Raw genomic sequence first — 20,059 nt, forward strand, 5'->3', positions numbered from 1 at the left:
CCTTTAGGGAAGAGTGACCATAATATGATAGAATTTTATATTGAGTTTTAAAGTTAGTTAAATCCGAAACTAGGATCTTAAATCTAAACAAAACAAACTTCAGAGGTATGAGGGGCGAGTTGGCTTAGGTAGATTGGGAAACTGCATTAAAAGGTATGACGGTAGGCTAGCATTTAAAGAATTAATACATAATTTACAAAAAACATACATTCCTTTAAGGCCCAAAAACCCCACAGGAAAAGTGGTCCTAACAAGAGAAGTTGAAGATAGATTTAGATCAAAGGAAGCTTATAATGTTGCCGAAAAGAGCAGTAAGGCTGAGGATTGGGAGAGTTTTAGAATTCAGCAGAGGAGGACCAAGAAATTGATAAAGAAAGGGAAAATAGAATATGAGAGTAAACTAGCGAGAGACATAAAAAAGACTGTAAAAGCTTCTATAGGTATGTAAAAAGGAAAAGATTAGCGAAAGTAAATGTGGGTCCCTTACAGGCTGAGGCAGGAGAAGTTATAATGGGGAATAAGGAAATGGCAGAGAAATTAAACAAATACTTTGTATCTGTCTTCACAGAAGAAAAAGTAAAAAACCTCCCGGAAATAGTGGAGAATGAGGAACTGAAAGAAATTTGTATTAGTAAAAAAGCAGTACTGGAGAAATTAATGGGACTGAAAGCCAATAAATCCCCTGGACCTGATGGCGGACATCCCAGGGTTTTGAACAGGGTGGCTATAGAGATAGTGGGTGCATTGGTTGTCATCTTCCAAAATTCCATAGATTCTGGAATGGTCCCCGCGGATTGGAAGGTAGAAAATGTAAAGGAGGGAAAGAGAAAACAGGGAACTACAGACCAGTTAGCCTGACATCAGTCGTAGGGAAAATACTAGAATCTATTATTAACAGGGCACTTAGAAAATAATAATAGGACTGGGCGGAGTCAACACGGATTTATGAAAGGGAAATCATGTTTAACAAATCTGTTAGAGTTTTTTGAGGTTGTAACTAGTAGAATAGATAAGGGGGGGGACCAGTGGCTGTGGTGTATTGGGATTTCAGAAGGCATTTGATAAGGTGCCACACAAGAGGTCAAGAGGTTATTAACAAAAATTAGGGCTCATGGGATTGGGGATAATATACTAGCATGGTTTGAGGATTAGTTTCCGGACAGAAAACAGAGAGTAGGAATAAATGGGTCATTTTCGGGTTGGCAGGCAGTAACTAGTGGGGTGCCACAAGGATCTGTGCTTGGGTCCCAGCTATTCATAATCTATATCAATGATTTGGATGAGGAAACCAAATGTAATGTTTCAATGAGATCATCTCTCATTATTCTACACTCTAGAGAAATGGAGTATAAAAGCAGGGAAGTCTTGATAGCTATACAAGGTATTGGTGAGGCCACACCTGGAATACTGCGTGCAGTTTTGGTTTCCATATTTACGAAAGGATATACTTGCTTTGGAGGCAGTTCAGAGAAGGTTCACTTGGTTGGGCCTCTACTCATTGGAATTCAGAAGAATGAGAGGTGATCTTATCAAAACATATAAAATTATGAGGAGGCTTGACAAGGTGGATGCAGAGAGGATGTTTCCACTGATGGGGGAGGCTAGAACTAGAGGGCACGATCTTAGAATAAGGGGCCGCCCATTTAAAACAGAGATGAGGAGAAATTTATTTTCTCAGAGGGTTGTGAATCTGTGGAATTCGCTGCCTCAGAGAGCTGTGGAAGCTGGGACATTGAATAAATTTAAGACAGAGTTCGATAGTTTCTGAAACGATAAGGGGGTTATGGGGAGCGGGCGGGGAAGTGGAGCTGAGTCAATGATCAGATCAGCCATGATCGTATTGAATGGCAGAGCAGGCTCGAGGGGCCGTATGGCCTACTCCTGTTCCTACTTCCTATGTTCTTATGTAATATATCCAAGTTTGCTGATGATACAAAGCTAGATGGGAATATAAGTTGTGAGGAGGATGCAAAGAGGCTTCAAGAAGATATAGACAGGCTAAGTGAGTGGGCAAGAACATGGCAAATGGAATATAATGTGGAGAAATGTGAAGTAGGAAAAATAGAAAAGCAGTGTATTTTTTAAATGGTGAGCGATTGGGAAATGTTGGTGACTTGGGTGTCCTCGTACACAAATCACTAAAAGTTAACATGCAGGTACAGCAAGCATTTAAGAAAGCAAATGGTATGTTGGCCTTTATTACAAGAGGGTTTGAGTACAAGAGTAAAGATGTCTTACTGCAATTATATTGGTGAGACTGCACCTGGAGTATTGTGTACAGTTTTGGTCTCCTTACCTAAGGAGGGTTATACTTGCCATGGAGGGAGTATAATGAAGGTTCACCAGACTGATTCCTGGGAAGGGGGGATTGTCTTATGACGAGAGATTGAGTAGACTAGTCCTATATTCTCTCGAGTTTAGAAGAATGAAAGGTGATCTCATTGCAACATATAAAATTCTTATAGGGCTTGGCAGGGTGGATGCAGTGAAGATGTTTCCCCCGGGCTGGGGAGTCTAGAACCAGGGGTCACAGTCTCAGAATAAGGGGTCAGCCATTTAGGACTGAGATGGGGAGAAACGTCTTCACTCAGAAGGTGATGAATCCTTGGAATTCTCTGCCCCAGAGGGCTGTGGAGGCTCAGTCTTTGAGCATATTCAAGACCGAGATCGATAGAGTTTTGGATATCAAAAGTGAATCGAGGGATATGGGGACAGTGCAGGAAAGTGGAGTTGACGTAGAAGATCAGCCATGATCTTATTAAATGGTGGAGCAGGCTTGAGGGGCCAAATGGCCTACTCCTGCCCCTAATTCTTATCTTCTTATGTCACTTATTACTTGGAGCGTATGAATCTGGGTGGGAGATGAACAAAGGGATCTCGGAGTACAAATACATCAATCACTAAAAGTAACGACACAGGTTAACAAAGCCATAAAAAGCAAGCCAAGCACTAGGGTTTATTTCTAGAGCTATAGAATTGAAAAGTAGTGAAGTTATGCTAAACCTGTATAAAACCTTGGTTAGACCACACTTAGAGTACTGCGTACAGTTCTGGTCACCATATTATAAAAAGGATATAGATGCACTGGAGAGGGTGCAGAGAAGATTCATGAGGATGATACTATAAATGTGAGAGTATATCTATCGGGAAAGGATGAACAGGCTGGGTCTCTTTTCTCCTGAAAAGAGAAGGCTGAGGGGTGATCTTATAGAGGTCTTTAAAATTATGAAAGGTTGTGATAGAGTAGATACAGAGAGAATGTTTTCACTTGTGGGGAAGAGCATAACTAGAGGCCATCAATATAAGATATGTCATCAAGAAATCAAATAGAGAATTCAGAAGAAACTTCTTTACCCAGAGAGGGGTGATAATGTGGAACTTGATGCCTCAGGGAGTGGGAGTGGTTGAAGTGAATAGTAAGATAGATGCATTTAAGGGGAGGCTAGACAAGCATATGAGGGAGAAGGGAATAGAGGGTTATGCTGATAGATTTAGATGAGGAAAGACGGGAGGACGCTCGAATGGAGCATAAACGCCGGCATGGACTGGTTGGGCCGAATGGCCCTTTTCTGTGCCGTATATCCGATGTAATAATCTATTTGAATAGCAGAACAGGCTTGAGGGGTTGAATGGCCTCCTGTTCCTATGGTGTCTTCAGGAGAAAAGAGAGGGAACTGGAAAAAAAAATAGTCTGAGATACATGAGACAGCTACGAGTTTGCAAAAAGGAACATTAAATAAGAAGGTATTTTGAGTCTTAATGTTATCGTAGCATATGTTGTTTTGCTTAGTAATGTCAGGGAAATATTAATGGTAAACATAGTAAGTTGTTTCCTTCAATTACAGAGTTTCATGTTATTTGTAACTCTGAGTTTGGATAGTCCAAGTTCCCTGGAGAAATTCCTGAGCAAGATAGTTTGTGACGAATGGAGACTACAGGTAAGTCTCTACCTGTACTCTAAAATGGAGTACAGTTCACCTGGGGATATGGTAGACCAGCAGAGGAGTTTTATTCAGAGTAGATGTGGCATAGTGCTTATACAACAAGGTCATTCTTTTTAATCCCCTCAGTACAGACCACATACTTCCTTTGTGGTTGATTCGAAGAGAGCCCATAGTTTTGGATTGAAACTGCTATTAAAATACCACACTCCCACTGGAAGCACATGTTGGAAAACCGCGCATGCTCCCACCATTTTATATTTGGTTTGGTGAATTAATAAAATGCACCCATCTGAGTTCTTGACTAGTTGGGCGATGCTGAAGGAAAAATCAGTTTATATGGTCCAGATCGTCTCACTTCAGGCAGATGTACTTAAAATCTACCAATTGATGACCAGTGTAAACTTCATCACGCAGAAGGCCAAACTCTGCATCATCTCATAACTCTGACCCTACCAACCTGACCTCTTCCCCATCTCAAAAAAGGCAAGAAAGAATCTCACTCGACTATCCTCGTCCATGTCAGCCATGGCTCAGTGGGTAGCACTCTCGCCTCTGAAACAGGAGGTCTCCATGAGTTAAGCACAAAATCTAGGGTGACACTCCAGTGCAGTACTGAGGGAGCGCTGCACTGTCGGAGATGCCGTCGTTTAGATGAGACGTTAAACCGAGTTTCCTGTCTGCTCTCTTGGGTGGATGTAAAAGATCCCACAGCACTATTGCAAGAAGAACAGGGGAGTTCTCCCCGGTGTCCTGCCTGGCAAATATTTATCCATCAATCAACATTACTAAAACAGATTATTACATTATCGCATTGCTGGTCATTATCACATTGCTGTTTGTGGGAGCTTGCTGTGCGCAAATTGGCTACCGCGTTTTCTACATTACAACAGTGAATACACTTCTAATGTACATCACTGACTGCAGAACCAGGGGACACAGTCTAAGGATAAGGGGTAAGCCATTTAGGACTGAGATGAGGAGAAACTTCTTCACTCAGAGAGTTGTTAACCTGTGGAATTCCCTACCGCAGAGAGTTGTTGATGCCAGTTCATTGGAAAGATTCAAAAGGGAGTTAGATATGGCCCTTACGACTAAAGGGATCAAGGGGTATGGAGAGAAAGCAGGAATGGGGTACTGAGGTGAATGATCAGCCATGATCTTTATTGTGTTCCTAACACTGATGAGACTGCACACAGGGAGGTTAAAGTAACAGTGACCTCAGTCTTTATTTAGACACTCCAGCGTGAGGAACAGGCCTTAGGGGCCGGCTTATATACAGTGCACCCAAGGCTTCAGGGGATGCGCTCCCTGGTGGCGGAACATGGAAGTGCATGCTTTACAGATGCACAACAATCTTATTGAATGGTGGTGCAGGCTCGAAGGGCCAAATGGCCTACTCCTACACCTATTTTCTATGTTTCTATGCAAAGCGCTCTGGGACATCCTGAGGTTGTGAACGGTGCTATATAAATGCAAGTCTTTCTTTCTCTTTATCGAACATGTTACAAAAGTCACAATTATATTTCTAATGGAAATTCAAGAGCTCGACAGCTTTTCTTGCAATTGTAATTTGATTTTGAGAAAGGCAATACTGCGTCATCAATAACAAAACTCACTTGTTGTGGTTGTCAGTTTTCCAATAAATGACCAAAGAGCCTGAATTGGAGTTGTGTGATGAAACAAGTGAAGCTGCTGACAATATATCAGCTACTTAACCCACTGATAGTATTTACCGTATATACTCGCGTATCATGCGACTTTTGAAGACCTAAATTGTAACCTAAATTTGGGGGGTCGCATGATACGCGAGATACAAAATTTGCGGGTGTGAAGTGCTGGCCAAGATTAGGCTGTTAGGCTGTTAAGCAGACCGTATCCACGCTGAATCTCGGCAGGTATCTCCTGGGCTGGATTGCAGCCTCTATTGTCGCTTGTACTGTATCTTTGCTGTGGTCTAGAGATCGCCACCCACAACTCCCTCTGAAGTTTGCTGCATTATTAGAGGCTCCATCTATCTCAGCCCATGCTTCTTTTACCCGCAAACACAGTAGAGGCTGTGGCTGAACGATGCTAGTCAAGCCAGCTGGAATGATTGCTGTATCGGTGTTCGATTCGCGAACAGCTTTCACAACAGAATCCACTCGATGTTTCATGATTCGGTTGTTAAGGTCTGTATTCGATCGTTGTTATGTGTTAGGGTACTTGTTACGTGTTGGGTACTTGTTAAACTTGTTTGAAAGCCTAGCCTAGTGGCATCTGGTATCTCAAAAAAGTGACTCGCATGATACATGAGATATATGATAAAATCATGTTTTGGGACGAAAATTTAGGGGTCGCATGATACGCGAGATCGTAGGATACGCGAGTATATACGGTAAGCATTGGGCCATGTGCATGTTTTAACAAATTGTGTAACTGTCAGACACACTTCAGTCCATTAAGGTTGATGTTACTAACAATATTCAAATAAGTTAAATTCTAAATATTGCAAAGGTAAACAGTATGTTATGTTTTGTTCCATGTTGCAGGTGATTTTCAAAGCAAAATCCAAGTACTACCCAGAGTTTCAAAAATACAGGTATAGTCACAGTCTACACCCTATCACTGTTATATAATAGTCAGTCTACACCCTATCGCTGTTATATAATAGTCAGTCTACACCCTATCACTGTTATATAATAGTCAGTCTACACCCTATCGCTGTTATATAATAGTCAGTCTACACCCTATCACTGTTATATAATAGTCAGTCCACACCCTATCGCTGTTATATAATAGTCAGTCTACACCCTATCACTGTTATATAATAGTCAGTCTACACCCTATCGCTGTTATATAATAGTCAGTCTACACCCTATCGCTGTTATATAATAGTCACAGTCTACACCCTATCACTGTTATATAATAGTCAGTCTACACCCTATCGCTGTTATATAATAGTCAGTCTACACCCTATCACTGTTATATAATAGTCACAGTCTACACCCTATCACTGTTATATAATAGTCAGTCTACACCCTATCGCTGTTATATAATAGTCAGTCTACACCCTATCACTGTTATATAATAGTCACAGTCTACATCCTATCACTGTTATATAATAGTCACAGTCTACACCCTATCACTGTTATATAATAGTCACAGTCTACACCCTATCACTGTTATATAATACTCACAGTCTACACCCTATTGCCATTATATAGAAGTCACAATCTACACTTTATTGCCATGATATAATACAGTCACAGTCTATATTGCCATTATATAGTACTGTCACAGTCTATATTGCTATTATATAGTACAGTCAGTCTATTTTACTTATATATAGTAGTCACAGCATACCTTATAACAGGCTGGATCTTATGCAAGCTGAGATAACTTGTTTCATTTAATGATATTGTGAAGATCTAGTTCCGATAGAAATAAGAGAGCTGTTTGTTACAAAATCATGAACATGAATGTAAAGAATGCTTTATAAATGCTGCATGATGATAACTCAACAACAACTTGCATTTATATAGTCGTAGTAATGTAGCAAAACATCCCAAGGCGCTTCACAGGAACATTATCAAACAAAATTTGACACCAAACCACATAAAGAGATATTAGGACAGGTGACCAAAAGCTTGGTCAAAGAGGTAGGTTTTAAGAAGAAGAGAAAAGTGGAGAGGCTTAAGGAGGGACTTCCAGAGCTTAGGGCCGAGATAGCTGAAGGCACAGCTGCCAATGGTGGAGTGATGAAAATTGGGGATGTGCAAGAGGCCAGAATTGGAGAAGCACAGAGAGCTGAGAGATCTGCATAACATGAGACAAGAAATCGGAGGCCTTTGTGCCCCTCGAGCCTGTTCCGCCATTCAATAAGATCATGGCTGATCTACCTCAACACCACTTGCCTGCACTATCTCCATATCCCTTGATTCCCTGAATATCCAAAAATCGATCTCTGTCTTGAATATATTCAATGACTGACCCTCTGGGGTAGAGAACACCCTTTGAGTGCAGAAATTTCTCCTCATTTCAGTCCTACGTGGCCGATCCCTTATTCTGAGACTGTGACCCCTGGTTCTACGTCCTCCCTGCATTTACCCTGTCAAGCCCTGTAAGAATTTTGTATGTTTCAATGAGATCACCTCTCATTCTTCTAAACTCTGGAGAATATAGGCAGAATCTGTAGGGCTGCAGGTTAGAGAGAAAGGGAGGGATTTGAACATAAGGAGCCGATGTAGTCAATAAGCACAGGGGTGATGGACGAACGGGACTTGGTGCGAGTTATAATATAGGTGGCAGAGTTTTGGATGAGCTTTACAGAGGGTGTAGGATGAGAGGCTGGTCAGAAGAGCACTGGACTAGCCAAGGCTGGAGGTGGCAGAAGCATGGATGAGTCTTTCAGCAGCAGATAGGCTGAGGTAGGTGGAATCAATGTTGAACTCGTGTTGAATCAATGTTTCTTTTCCATTCTAGGCTGCCCCTTCAACTGGTTTTCTTGCTGGTCAGTCTGCTATTCCTTGTGGTAAACTTAACCTGTGCATTGCTTGTGAAGATCACACACACCGAAACCAAAACCATTGTGTATGTTCGTGTAGCCATCAACGACACCCTCTTTGTGCTGTGTGCAATCTCACTGTCTGTGAGCCTCTACAAGATTGCTAAAATGTCCCTGGCCAACATATATTTAGAATCTAAGGTTTGTTTTCCATAACAAAGACATGGGTTAGAAATTACCTAATTTTCCTGTTAAGATTTTACGGGGAGTTTTCTTCTGATCATTTTCTAACACCTCAGAAATGAATTATCTCTGAAAACAATTACCTCAAGTCATGATGCTTCAGCAGAAATAATCGGTGGATAACAGTGGTAACATCCAACATGGAGAGGAGCAGGGCAGCTAAAGAGTCACACATGCAGGTCCAGTGTAACAACTTCAGCCTCATTGACTTGCTTCTGATTCCAGTGTTGCAATTTAATGTTACACTTGCTGCAGCAGGATATTACTTAATGACTGAGCCAGAGTAAACTGACGCTGACTGGACCAGTTTGTTTCAGAATTAGGTTATTGGGATTAATACTAAACACATCTTTTATACCTGGTGTGTGTTAGAACTACTAAATAGGTGTCCCATACCATCTCTTCAGATCACAATGTCCCTTGGTTTGCTTCTGTAAAGTAGTCTGTCTCTCATTCTATTTATGATTATAAAGGTGGGCATATTAAATCTCTACCTTATCAGCCGTGGCTCAGTGGGTAGCAGTGGGAAGTCAGGAGGTTGTGGGTTCAAGTCCCACTCCAGGAAATTGAGCACCAAAATCTAAGCTGACACTCCAGTGCAGTACTGACAAAGTGCTGCACTGTCGGAGGTGCCATCTTTCGAATGAGATGTTAACAACCGAGGTCCCATCTGCTCTCTCAGGTGGACGTAAAAGATCCCAAGGCACTATTTCGAAGAAGAGCAGGGGAGTTATCCCCGGTCTCCTGGCCAATATTTATCCCTTAATCAACATAACAAAAACAGATTATCGGGTCATTATCACATCGCTGTTTGTGGGAACTTGCTGCATGCAAATAGGTTGCTGCGTTTCCTACATTACAACAGTGACTACATTCCAAAAATACTTCATTGGTTGTAAAGCACTTTGAGACGTCCGGCGGTCGTGAAAGGCGCTGTATAAATCCAAGTCTTTCTTTCTTTCTTCTTGGAACTATGTTTCTGGCAGTACGTCAGACATAATCATGATTAGAATGTGAGCAAAGAGAATACTTCAATCTACCAAGGTTACAACCATAGCCTCTACCACTTTCCATAACCAAAATAAGCAATCAATTTGGCAACAAAAATACAACTGTCTTCAATAGCTTTGTAAACTCATCACTCTGATTGTTTGCTACTGGCATCACATCATATATATCATATTCAGGGCACGTTCTCTCCCACCCCATGACTCCATCAGTATAATGGAACCATCCTATTAAATCCCGCAATTTGTGTCTTCCCATATTTCCCAGCAGGGAGGTTTCCTATTGTATCATTATACAGATTTTAACATAAATTATTGGCAATCAGTAACTCGAGCAGCCCTCTGCTCTCAGGAAAGCGAAGAATATGCTCCCTTTTTATAGCCACCAATGTCCAAGCACAACATGCTGCTCAGGGCTCAAGCAACCACCTGTTACATCGAAAGACTCACAAGCTTCTGAAATCCATTTACAATCCAGTTAGAATGGTGGGCTTGTTAACAATTTCTGCCAATTATTCTGCCTCTTGTAACCCACACGGAGAGCTGCAACGTGACTTCCATTTGCTTCATTTGCAGTAGAGTCTGTCGGCTGGTACTGGTTGCAGACTACAGGAATCCACTCTAGCAACTTATAGTGTATTTATTCAAAAATGGAAACCAATTGCATGGAAAATTCAGGGCACTTCAGTTTCAAGTTACCTGCAATATCGAAGTGTTCTATTCCAGTTATCAACATTCTTCACCTTGATACATACAGACTATTGTTTCTTAAACCAGGAGAGGTGGGGTGGGGTGGGGTAGTAATAGCGCCCACCTGTTTCCAACTTTCTCCTCGAGTCATGAAGTAATGCTGAAGCCAGCTCAGAATGAGTTTCAACACTGTCTTGAGGAGGAGTTCAAGGTACTGAACTCCAAACTACCAGAGACAGCGTACATTCACCAGGATAATGCCAGCAGTAGGAAACTCGAGTTATGAGGGGTAGTTTGAGATACGGGGACTATTTCCACTGGAACAGAGATGGCTATTTAACAGATGTTTTTAAAATTATGAAATTATGTAAATAGGGAAGACTTTGTTTGTTAAGGTGTCAGTGACAAAGGTCATCAATTTAGAATGGTCACTAAGAGAGTGAGGAGATTGGGAGAAATGTATTTACACGAGTGTTGTTGGGTCATGCAATCTTTTACCACAGGGGCAGAGGCAGAGACCATTACATCTTTTAAAGGAGTAGATTAATATTTAAACTAGAAGAAGGTACAATGATGTGAGAAGAGTATGGGATAGTTTTTGTTTGCTCTGTGCTGTGAACGCCTATAGTTCTTTAGTTCCCCAACCTCAGTTAATCAGTCCTCCATGCATTGCTCTCCACACCAAGGCATTCTCATGACCTCTTGGAGAGGGCTACCAGTCTGTGCTGAACTATGCAACCACATTTCAGTTAAGGAACCGGAGAGGGGAAGACTTTTATTCTCAGTTTAGGCTGGATTCAAACTCAAACCCCAGAGGTGTCCTGACAGTGTGCAAACCCACTGCATCACACAGTCCACAGTATTTCACACGAGGAAACATTAACATATCTTTCTGAAAATGATCTGGTATCAAGTATTGCTGTTTATACATTTGAACAGAGATCTAAAAAGGAATGCGTTGGCCACTGAAGACCATTGTGTTTGTGTTTTCAGGGGACGTCTCTGTGTCAGATTGCAGTGGTGGGAGTGCTAATTATATTACTGTACACATCAAGGGCCTGCTACAACCTGGTCGCTATTGCACTCACCTCCTACAACCACTTCGACACGTTTGATTATGACTGGTACAACGTGTCTGATCAGGTCAGTACGTCTCTGGGCTAGGTCAACCTCAAACTTTCACTAAACCTTTTCATTGAATGATACAGCACAGAAGGTCATTCGGCCCATCGTGCCTGTGCCGGTTCTTTGAGTGATCCGATTACTCCAGTTCCCCTTGCACCGCCCCCCCCCATATCTCCATAGCCCTGCAATTTTTTCCCCTTCAAGCATACATCCAATTCTCTTTTGAAAGTCACTATTGAATCTGCTTCCATTACGCTTTCAGACAGTGCATTCCAGATCGTAACAACGCGCTGCTTAAAAGATGTCTAATTTCCTCTCTAGTTCTTTTGCCAATTACCTTAAATCTGTATCCTCTGGTTACCGACCCTTCTGCCAGTGGAAAGTTTCTCCTTATTTGCTTTATCAAAATCCCTCAATTTTGAACACCTCTATAAAATCTCCTCTTAACTTTCTCTGCTCTAAGAACAATCCCAGCTTCTCCAGATAACTGAAGTACCTCACTCCTGGTACCATTCCAGTATATCTCCTCTGCACCCTTCTTAAAGTGTGGTGCCCAGAATTGGAGACAATACTAAAGTTGAGGCTTAATCAGTGATTTATAAAAGATTAGCATAACTTCTGTGCTTTTGTACTCTCTGCCTTTATTTATAAATCCCAGGATCCCATATGCTTTTATAACAGTCTTCTCAACTTGTTCTGCTACATTGAAAGAGTTATGTATGTGATCGCCAGGTCTCTCTGTTCCTGCACCGGCCTGTTAAAATTGTATCATTCAGAGTAGTTTTGAACTACGAGGTGAATGGTTACCAACTGATTGTGGAAACCAGTCAGACTTCTTGGTGTATTCATTACAAAATACATTTTTGAATAGAAGGACTGGGTGATGGAAGGGCTTAGACACTAGCTTTTGGACAGCTGGTTAGACAGATCCCTGCCTGGTATAAATGAAAATTGCAGGTGGGGGAGGGCCCTCCAAAAGGCAAACCAATTTTCAACTGGCAGCCGCCCAATTTTCAGGTATTTTTTTTATTCGTTCCTGGGATGTGGGCGTCGCCGGCAAAGCCGGCATTTATTGCCTATCACTAATTTCCCTTGAGAAGGTGGTGGTGAGCCGCCGCCTTGAACCGCTGCAGTCCGTGTGGTGAAGGTACTCCCACAGTGCTGTTAGGGAGGGAGTTCCAGGATTGTGACCCAGTGACGATGAAGGAACGGCGATATATTTCTAAGCGGTGCGTGACTTGGAGGGGAACTTGGACGTGATGGTGTTCCCATGCGCCTGCTCCCCTTGTCCTTCCAGGTAAAGTCGCGGGTTTAGGAAGTGCTGCCGAATCCTCGGCGAGTTGCTGCAGTAGATGGTGGTAGATGGGGTGCCAATTCAAGCGGCTGCTTTGTGCTGGATGGTGAGCTTCTTGAGCAATTTCTTCTGTACGCATGTCATGCTATTGGTTTCAGTAAGACCCTAATACCATAAATCTGGCACAAGCTTATGGTTTACAGGGCAGTAGTGATATCCGGCCTCCTATATGCAGCAGACCCTCAAAATACTGGAGAAGTACTGCTTCCGCAAAATCCTGCAAATCCATTGGCAGGATAGGCACGCTAACTAACGTCAGTGCTCTCGATCAGGCCAACATCCCCAGCATCGAAGCACTGATCACGCGCTTGATCAGCTCCGTTGGGCAGGCCACATTGTCCGCATGCCCGACACGAGACTCCCAAAGCAAGCACTCTACGCGGAGCTTCGACGCAGCAAGCGAGCCCCAAATATGCAGAGGAAACGCTACAAGGACACCGTCAAACCTCCTTGATAAAGTACAACATCCCCGCCAACCCTGGGAGTCCCTGGCCCAAGACCGCCCTAAGTGGAGGAAGAACATTCGGGAGGGAGCTGAGCACCTCGAGTCTCATCGCCGAGAGCATGCAGAAACCAAACGTAGACGGAAGGAGTGTGCGGCAACCCAGGCTCCCCACCCACCCTTTCCTTCAACCACTGTCTGTCCCACCTGTGACAGAGACTGTAATTCCCGCATTGGACTCTTCAGTCACCTGAGAACTCACTTTTAGAGTGGAAGCAAGTCATCCTCGACTCCGAGGGACTGCCTATGATGAGGAATATATTTTAAATATATAAAATGGTCATCTCCTCTTTTAAACAGTATGGTATCAGTAAATAAGAAATAAGAACAGGAGCAGGCCATATGGCCCCTCGAGCCTGCTCCGCCATTCAATACGATCATGGCTGATCTGATCATGGACTCGGCTCCACTTCCCCGCTCCCCATAACTTCTTATCCCCTTATAGTTTAAGAAACTGTCTATTTCTGTCTTAAATTTATTCAATGTCCCAGCTTCCACAGCTCTCTGAGGCAGCGAATTCCAGATTTACAACCCTCAGAGAAGAAATTTCTCATCTCTATTTTAAATGAGTGGCCCCGTATTCTAAGATCATGCCCTCTAGTTCTGGTCTCCCCCATCAGTGGAAACATCCTCTCTGCATCCACCTTGTCAAGCCCCCTCAATCTTATACATTTCACCTATCATTCTTCTGAATTACAATGAGTAGAGGCCCAACCTACTCAACCTTCCCTCATAAGTCAATCCCCTCATCCCCGGAATCAACCCAGTGAACCTTCTCTGAACTGCCTCCAAAGCAAAAGTCTATCCTCTGAACTGCCTCCAAAGCAAGTATATCCTTTCGTAAATATGGAAACCAAAACTGCACGCAGTATTCCAGGTGTGGCCTCACCAATACCCTATATAACTGTAGCAAGACTTCCCTGCTTTTATACTCCATCCCCTTTGCAATAAAGGCCAAGATACCATTGGCCTTCCTGATCACCTGCTGTACCTGCAATGTCCATCTCTACTTTCTTTGAGGCTTCCCCACCCACCAGTGATACTGTCAAGAGAAGAAATTGTTCAGAGAAGCCTCTGTACTTGTTGATCTACATTAGACATTGGCCCCCAGTGCACCAACACCTCCATTTTAAAATTCTTATGTGTTCAGCTTCCTACATGACCTTGCTGCTTCCCATCTCTGTAACTTCCTCCAGCCCTACAACCCACCAAGAACTCTGTGTTCCTGCTCATCGCTCCAACATTGACAGCTGTGCCTTCAGCTGCCTAGACCTGAACCAATGGAATTTCCTCCCTAACCTCTCTGCCTCTTTCACCTCCTTTAAGATCCCCCTTAAACACTATCCCAATTGTCCTAACGTCTTCTTTGTCTCGGTGTAAACCTTTTGTCGGATCATGCTCCTGTGAAGCTCCTTGGGACTTTTTATTAAATTAAAGGCGCTATATAAATGCAAGTTGTTGTTAAGGTGCTGATATATTTTTGGTCTCACACAGGCAGATCTACAGGTCCAGTTGGGAGATAAAGGGTACCTTGTATTTGGGGTGATCCTATTCATCTGGGAACTGCTGCCCACGACTTTAGTTGTCCTGTTCTTCCGCGTAAGGAGACCCATCCGAAGTCTGGTAAGTAGGTCGGAACTTGCTCTTCGAGTACTTGGGTCCCCTGCGGTATGCAGGGCATTAGTTTAGCTTGTGCAAATCCCAGTAACAGGAGCACATATCAGGAGTTCAGGGGTGGGGGCTGTATACATTTCAGATATTAATTTTTATACATCCAAGGAAGGTTCTACAGGAAATAATAAGGTCACACTGAGACAGGAGAGTCACAGATAGGGAATAACAGGGTCACACTGACACAGGGAGAGTCACAGAGAGGGAATAATGGCATCACTAATTCCACAATAGATATGGAATCATATGCATCATTTCCACTGCAGCATGTTCGTCATCCTCAATGACCATTGTTTTAACCATTACAACGCTGTTTAAAAATGTGGAACTAATAAATTGGACTTGTGCGCTTGGTGCCCTTATGGTACAGATGGGTTAGTTTGAACATGCTATCCTACCAGACTCACTGCCCAGGTTTTCCTGTATTGTTGCAGACAGGGAATGAAATATCATACAGTCATGGATTCACTCCCAGAGCCTTTTTCTTCGATAACCCTCGACGGTATGACAGTGATGACGACTTAGCCTGGAACATCACGTGTCACAGCGCACTCAGCAGGTAATTACTAGAAACTGATATCTGGCTCCATTGCATCTCGAGAATCATAGAATTGTACAGCACAGGTCGAGGCCATTCGGCCCATTGTGCTTATGCAGGCTCTTTGAAAGAGCTATCCAATTAGTCCTACTCCCCTGCTCTTTCCTCATAGCCCTGTAAATTTATCCTTTTCAAGTAAAGATGTCCAATTCCCTTTTGAATGTTACTATTGAATCTGCTTCCACCACTCTTTTAGGCAGAGCACTCCAAATCACAACTCTCTGCATAGAAATTCTCATCTCATCTTTGCTTCTTTTGCCAATTACCTTAAATCTGTGCCCTCTGGTTATCGACCCTCCTGTCAACAGAAGCTCTTTCTCCTCATTTACTATCAAAATCCTTCATCACTTTGAACACCTCTACTAAATTTCCCTTAACTTCTCTGTTCTAAGGAGAACAACCCCAGCTTCTCTAATTACAGCACATAACTGAAATCCCTCATACCTAGTACTATTTAAGTAAATCTCCTTTCTAAAGTGCTGTGTCCAGAATTGGACACCATACTCCAGCTGAGGACAAATACATAATTATTCCTTTAATTTTTCTTTTAAATTTATCACCAATTTTTCTACCTGTCCAACCGCTTCCAAAGACATTTGATTCCTCATAGGGTGAGGGTACAGTTCAACAAGCACCTGGCACTCCCTGGTACCTCACCCAACTATTTGAATTTTGTGTGTGACAAGCTGTTCGGTTTTGGAGGGGCAGGGTAAGCCCAAGATTCACACATGCACCTCCAACAGGAGTTCACTCCCTGGCGATCAGGATTATGGGAAGCCTGGCCAACCCATCACCGCTCATTGAGGACAATTGCAGCTCTATTTAAATAGAGATCTCAGCAGAGAAGCTAACCTGGCATCTTCCTAATTTGTCTCAGTCAGTTCCTCACTGGATAATGTCACAAACCATCAGAGGAACCTGAAGGAGGCTCAATTGGTCTACCTTAAATTCACAAGTTTAAAGTATATTTTGTTTTATGTTGGGCAAGACAGAAGCACCTTAACATTTAGTTCAGCATCTTGGGCCACAATTTACTTCGTATAAAGTTTGCTCATTGTCTCTCCCAATGGCTCAGCAAATGGCTTACAACTTTGATTGTATGATAGAGCCATAAGGTCCTAGGTTCAATTCTGGTCTATATTGAATTAGCAGAGCTCAGCTAGAGCAACAGTAAAGATACTGCAGTTGGCTCTTGGTTCCATAAGAGAAAATTGCTCAGGCATCCCATTCCTGATTGATGTACAGTGATAAACGTTGGAAGTGTGTGTGTGTGAATGGAAGACGAGAACAGGAACAGGCTTGGCTGTGCTGCCCTGTAGTCAAATAGCCTGTATGAATTTTCTGTAGGGGGATGACGTATGAATAATAACTTAGGTGAGGTAGTGGTGGGTGCCTGGGTTCTGTGGAATGTAAGACCAGCAAGAAAACAGCAACTTCAGAGGAGGGGGAAACCTGGGGAGGGGGAAGCAGAAAGCAACAAAGTGTATGACTAACTCCACACGTACTACAGATCTCACCATTATTTATTATTAAAGGTGCACGGTCAGTGAAGAATGGAATTAGTGGCGAAGTAACATGAACCCTACTGATGAATGGGATCATATTTTATTTCACAAAAGGACCATACTTAGTAATCTATCAGTTACAATAACAGGCTTAATAACCAGTTAGTCTCAGTTTCAGGTTCAAGGCTGCCAGACTCTCATTTTCAACAGGAGGGATAGGTTGTGGCAGTTGAGTTACATGGCAGTCACAGTCCATCCTTGACTCCGGTCCACCTCTGAGAAGGAAGTGACTATTCTCTTCCTCCAGTATTCAGTTTCCTCCTCTCTTCTATAAGCAGTGGGGAACAGTTCCCTGGTACTGTGCATACATCCAGATGTTCATTCATCATGTACGATCCTAGATGGCGACTGTCAGCAGGTTATTAGATTGTGCGAGTCCTATCCTGACTTCAGCCAATGGCAACACATGCGCAGATTCTAGCAGGAAGGCAGGGGTCTCTGCAGAGTGATGTGGAATGAGAATCCTGGCTGATTTTTTCCCCCACTCATTAGACAATAGGCACAGAGGCCAATATATCACCCATGGTTGCTGTGCTAGCTGCTATTTCAACAAACAGCAGGGATAAAACTTAGAACATTGCCAGGCAGTGTTGCCCAGTTGCTTGACAGACAGAGCCACGGCAGAGCTTTAAGAAATGACTGTTTCACGTTACTCTGACATGAGCCACATAATCATAGTCCCTGAATTCATGGTAATCTTTCTTTGTAGCACAGCAAGCACCTCCCAAACTACCGATCAATATGGAACCAAAAACCAAAGCTACAACTACGAGGAATTCGCTTCCTTCGCTTCAGATTCCCAAATGCCAATAGACGCAGAGATTCACCGGTACAACACCGCTCCTTCACTCATGATCTGAACCGGGATCACGTTTCAATAAGCTTATACTTTCAGGAATTTCAGAAACAAGCACTGTTAAAATGATTAACGGGAATGCGGGTTGATTTGAACCCTGTGTGTAAACACAAAGGCTTGTACTGAATACTGTTTTACTGACTATGCCAGCTTTGTGGATGTAATTTTTATAAAGCTGATTTTCCATTTGTCTGTGATTAACTAATATAACTTTTCTGAAAAAGTGTGAGATTAGAACGGTTTGTTTCTGTAAATATTGTACAGCTATAATAAATTGCAGCCAGTTTTTTGACATTTTCTGGTCTCCAGTGCCACTTGTTTTCTATCGGCTTGGACACAATCCATGACAGTCTCAACAATTTGTATTTATATAGCACCTTTAACGTAGTAAAACATCCCAAGGCGCATCACAGGAACGCTATCAAAAAAAAATATGACACCGAGTCACCTAAGGAGATACAAGGACAGATGACCAAAAGCTTTCCTCAATGGCTACTCTTATATTTTGTTTCTGATTGGGGCTGGTTTCAGGCTCGGCGTCCAGTCAAAAGGCTCAAATCCACTTAGAAATGGTAGTCAAGATTCAAGACAAACGACCCAGACATTGAGTGGGGGCCAAGTTTCGGCCTGAGTTGCTCCTGTTTTTTTGGAGCAACTGGGTTAGAATGGAGTATCTTAGAAATTTGAATTCTCGGCATTTAGTTTGCTCCAGTTCTAGTCAGTTAGAAGTTTCACTTTGGAACATAATTTTTTTTTCCCAAAAGGGGGCGTGTACAGCCACTTACGCCTGTTTTCAAAGTTTAGGCAGTGAAAACTTACTCCAAACTAACTCAGAATGGAGTAAGTGAAGATTTTTATACGTTCCAAAAAACCTTGTCTACACTTTAGAAAATTGGGCGTAGGTTACAAATTAGGCGTAGGGAATGGGGGGCGGGGTGGGTTTAAAGGGAAGTTTACAAACATTAAACACTTCGGTTTTACAAATAAAGAGCCATCATCAATAATAAATGATAAATACATCAATAAATCAAAAAAATTAATACATTTAAAAAAAAATCAATAAATAAAACATTTTCTACTTACCGATTGCAGCACGGAGTCCTCCAACAGCGTGCTGGGACGGCCCCCCCAGTGTGTCTCTGTCAGTGTCTCTATCTCTGTGTTTCTGACAGCGAGGAGAGGGGGAGAGTGGAGGGAGGGAAGGGAAGGAGAGTGGAGGGAGGGAAGGGAAGGAGAGTGGAGGGAGGGAAGGGAAGGAGAGTGGAGGGAGGGAAGGGAAGGAGAGTGGAGGGAGGGAAGGGAAGGAGAGTGGAGGGAGGGAAGGGAAGGAGAGTGGAGGGAGGGAAGGGAAGGAGAGTGGAGGGAGGGAAGGGAAGGAGAGTGGAGGGAGGGAAGGGAAGGAGAGTGGAGGGAGGGAAGGGAAGGAGAGTGGAGGGAGGGAAGGGAAGGAGAGTGGAGGGAGGGAAGGGAAGGAGAGTGGAGGGAGGGAAGGGAAGGAGAGTGGAGGGAGGGAAGGGAAGGAGAGTGGAGGGAGGGAAGGGAAGGAGAGTGGAGGGAGGGAAGGGAAGGAGAGTGGAGGGAGGGAAGGGAAGGAGAGTGGAGGGAGGGAAGGGAAGGAGAGTGGAGGGAGGGAAGGGAAGGAGAGTGGAGGGAGGGAAGGGAAGGAGAGTGGAGGGAGGGAAGGGAAGGAGAGTGGAGGGAGGGAAGGGAAGGAGAGTGGAGGGAGGGAAGGGAAGGAGAGTGGAGGGAGGGAAGGGAAGGAGAGTGGAGGGAGGGAAGGGAAGGAGAGTGGAGGGAGGGAAGGGAAGGAGAGTGGAGGGAGGGAAGGGAAGGAGAGTGGAGGGAGGGAAGGGAAGGAGAGTGGAGGGAGGGAAGGGAAGGAGAGTGGAGGGAGGGAAGGGAAGGAGAGTGGAGGGAGGGAAGGGAAGGAGAGTGGAGGGAGGGAAGGGAAGGAGAGTGGAGGGAGGGAAGGGAAGGAGAGTGGAGGGAGGGAAGGGAAGGAGAGTGGAGGGAGGGAAGGG

At 43.5% G+C, this 20,059-nt stretch overlaps 1 protein-coding gene across 2 annotated transcripts in view; it reads left to right on the forward strand.

Annotated features, from left to right (window-relative positions):
- LOC139266725 (G protein-coupled receptor 137Ba-like) overlaps nt 1-18,316 on the forward strand; it is a 40,999-nt gene extending 22,683 nt beyond the window's left edge. The window contains exons 2-7 of one of the 2 annotated variants that reach the window (XM_070884309.1): nt 6,473-6,522; nt 8,406-8,628; nt 11,361-11,510; nt 14,843-14,971; nt 15,454-15,578; nt 17,892-18,316. In XM_070884309.1, the coding sequence (XP_070740410.1) occupies nt 6,473-6,522; nt 8,406-8,628; nt 11,361-11,510; nt 14,843-14,971; nt 15,454-15,578; nt 17,892-18,042 (828 nt within the window). In that variant the 3' untranslated portion in view covers nt 18,043-18,316. The remainder of the gene's footprint in view (nt 1-6,472; nt 6,523-8,405; nt 8,629-11,360; nt 11,511-14,842; nt 14,972-15,453; nt 15,579-17,891) is intronic. The other variant, XM_070884310.1, reaches the window with a different exon arrangement.
- Nucleotides 18,317-20,059: the final 1,743 nt, after the last annotated feature.

This window comes from Pristiophorus japonicus, chromosome 7 (assembly GCF_044704955.1).
Source record: "Pristiophorus japonicus isolate sPriJap1 chromosome 7, sPriJap1.hap1, whole genome shotgun sequence".
NCBI lineage: Eukaryota > Metazoa > Chordata > Chondrichthyes > Pristiophoridae > Pristiophorus > Pristiophorus japonicus.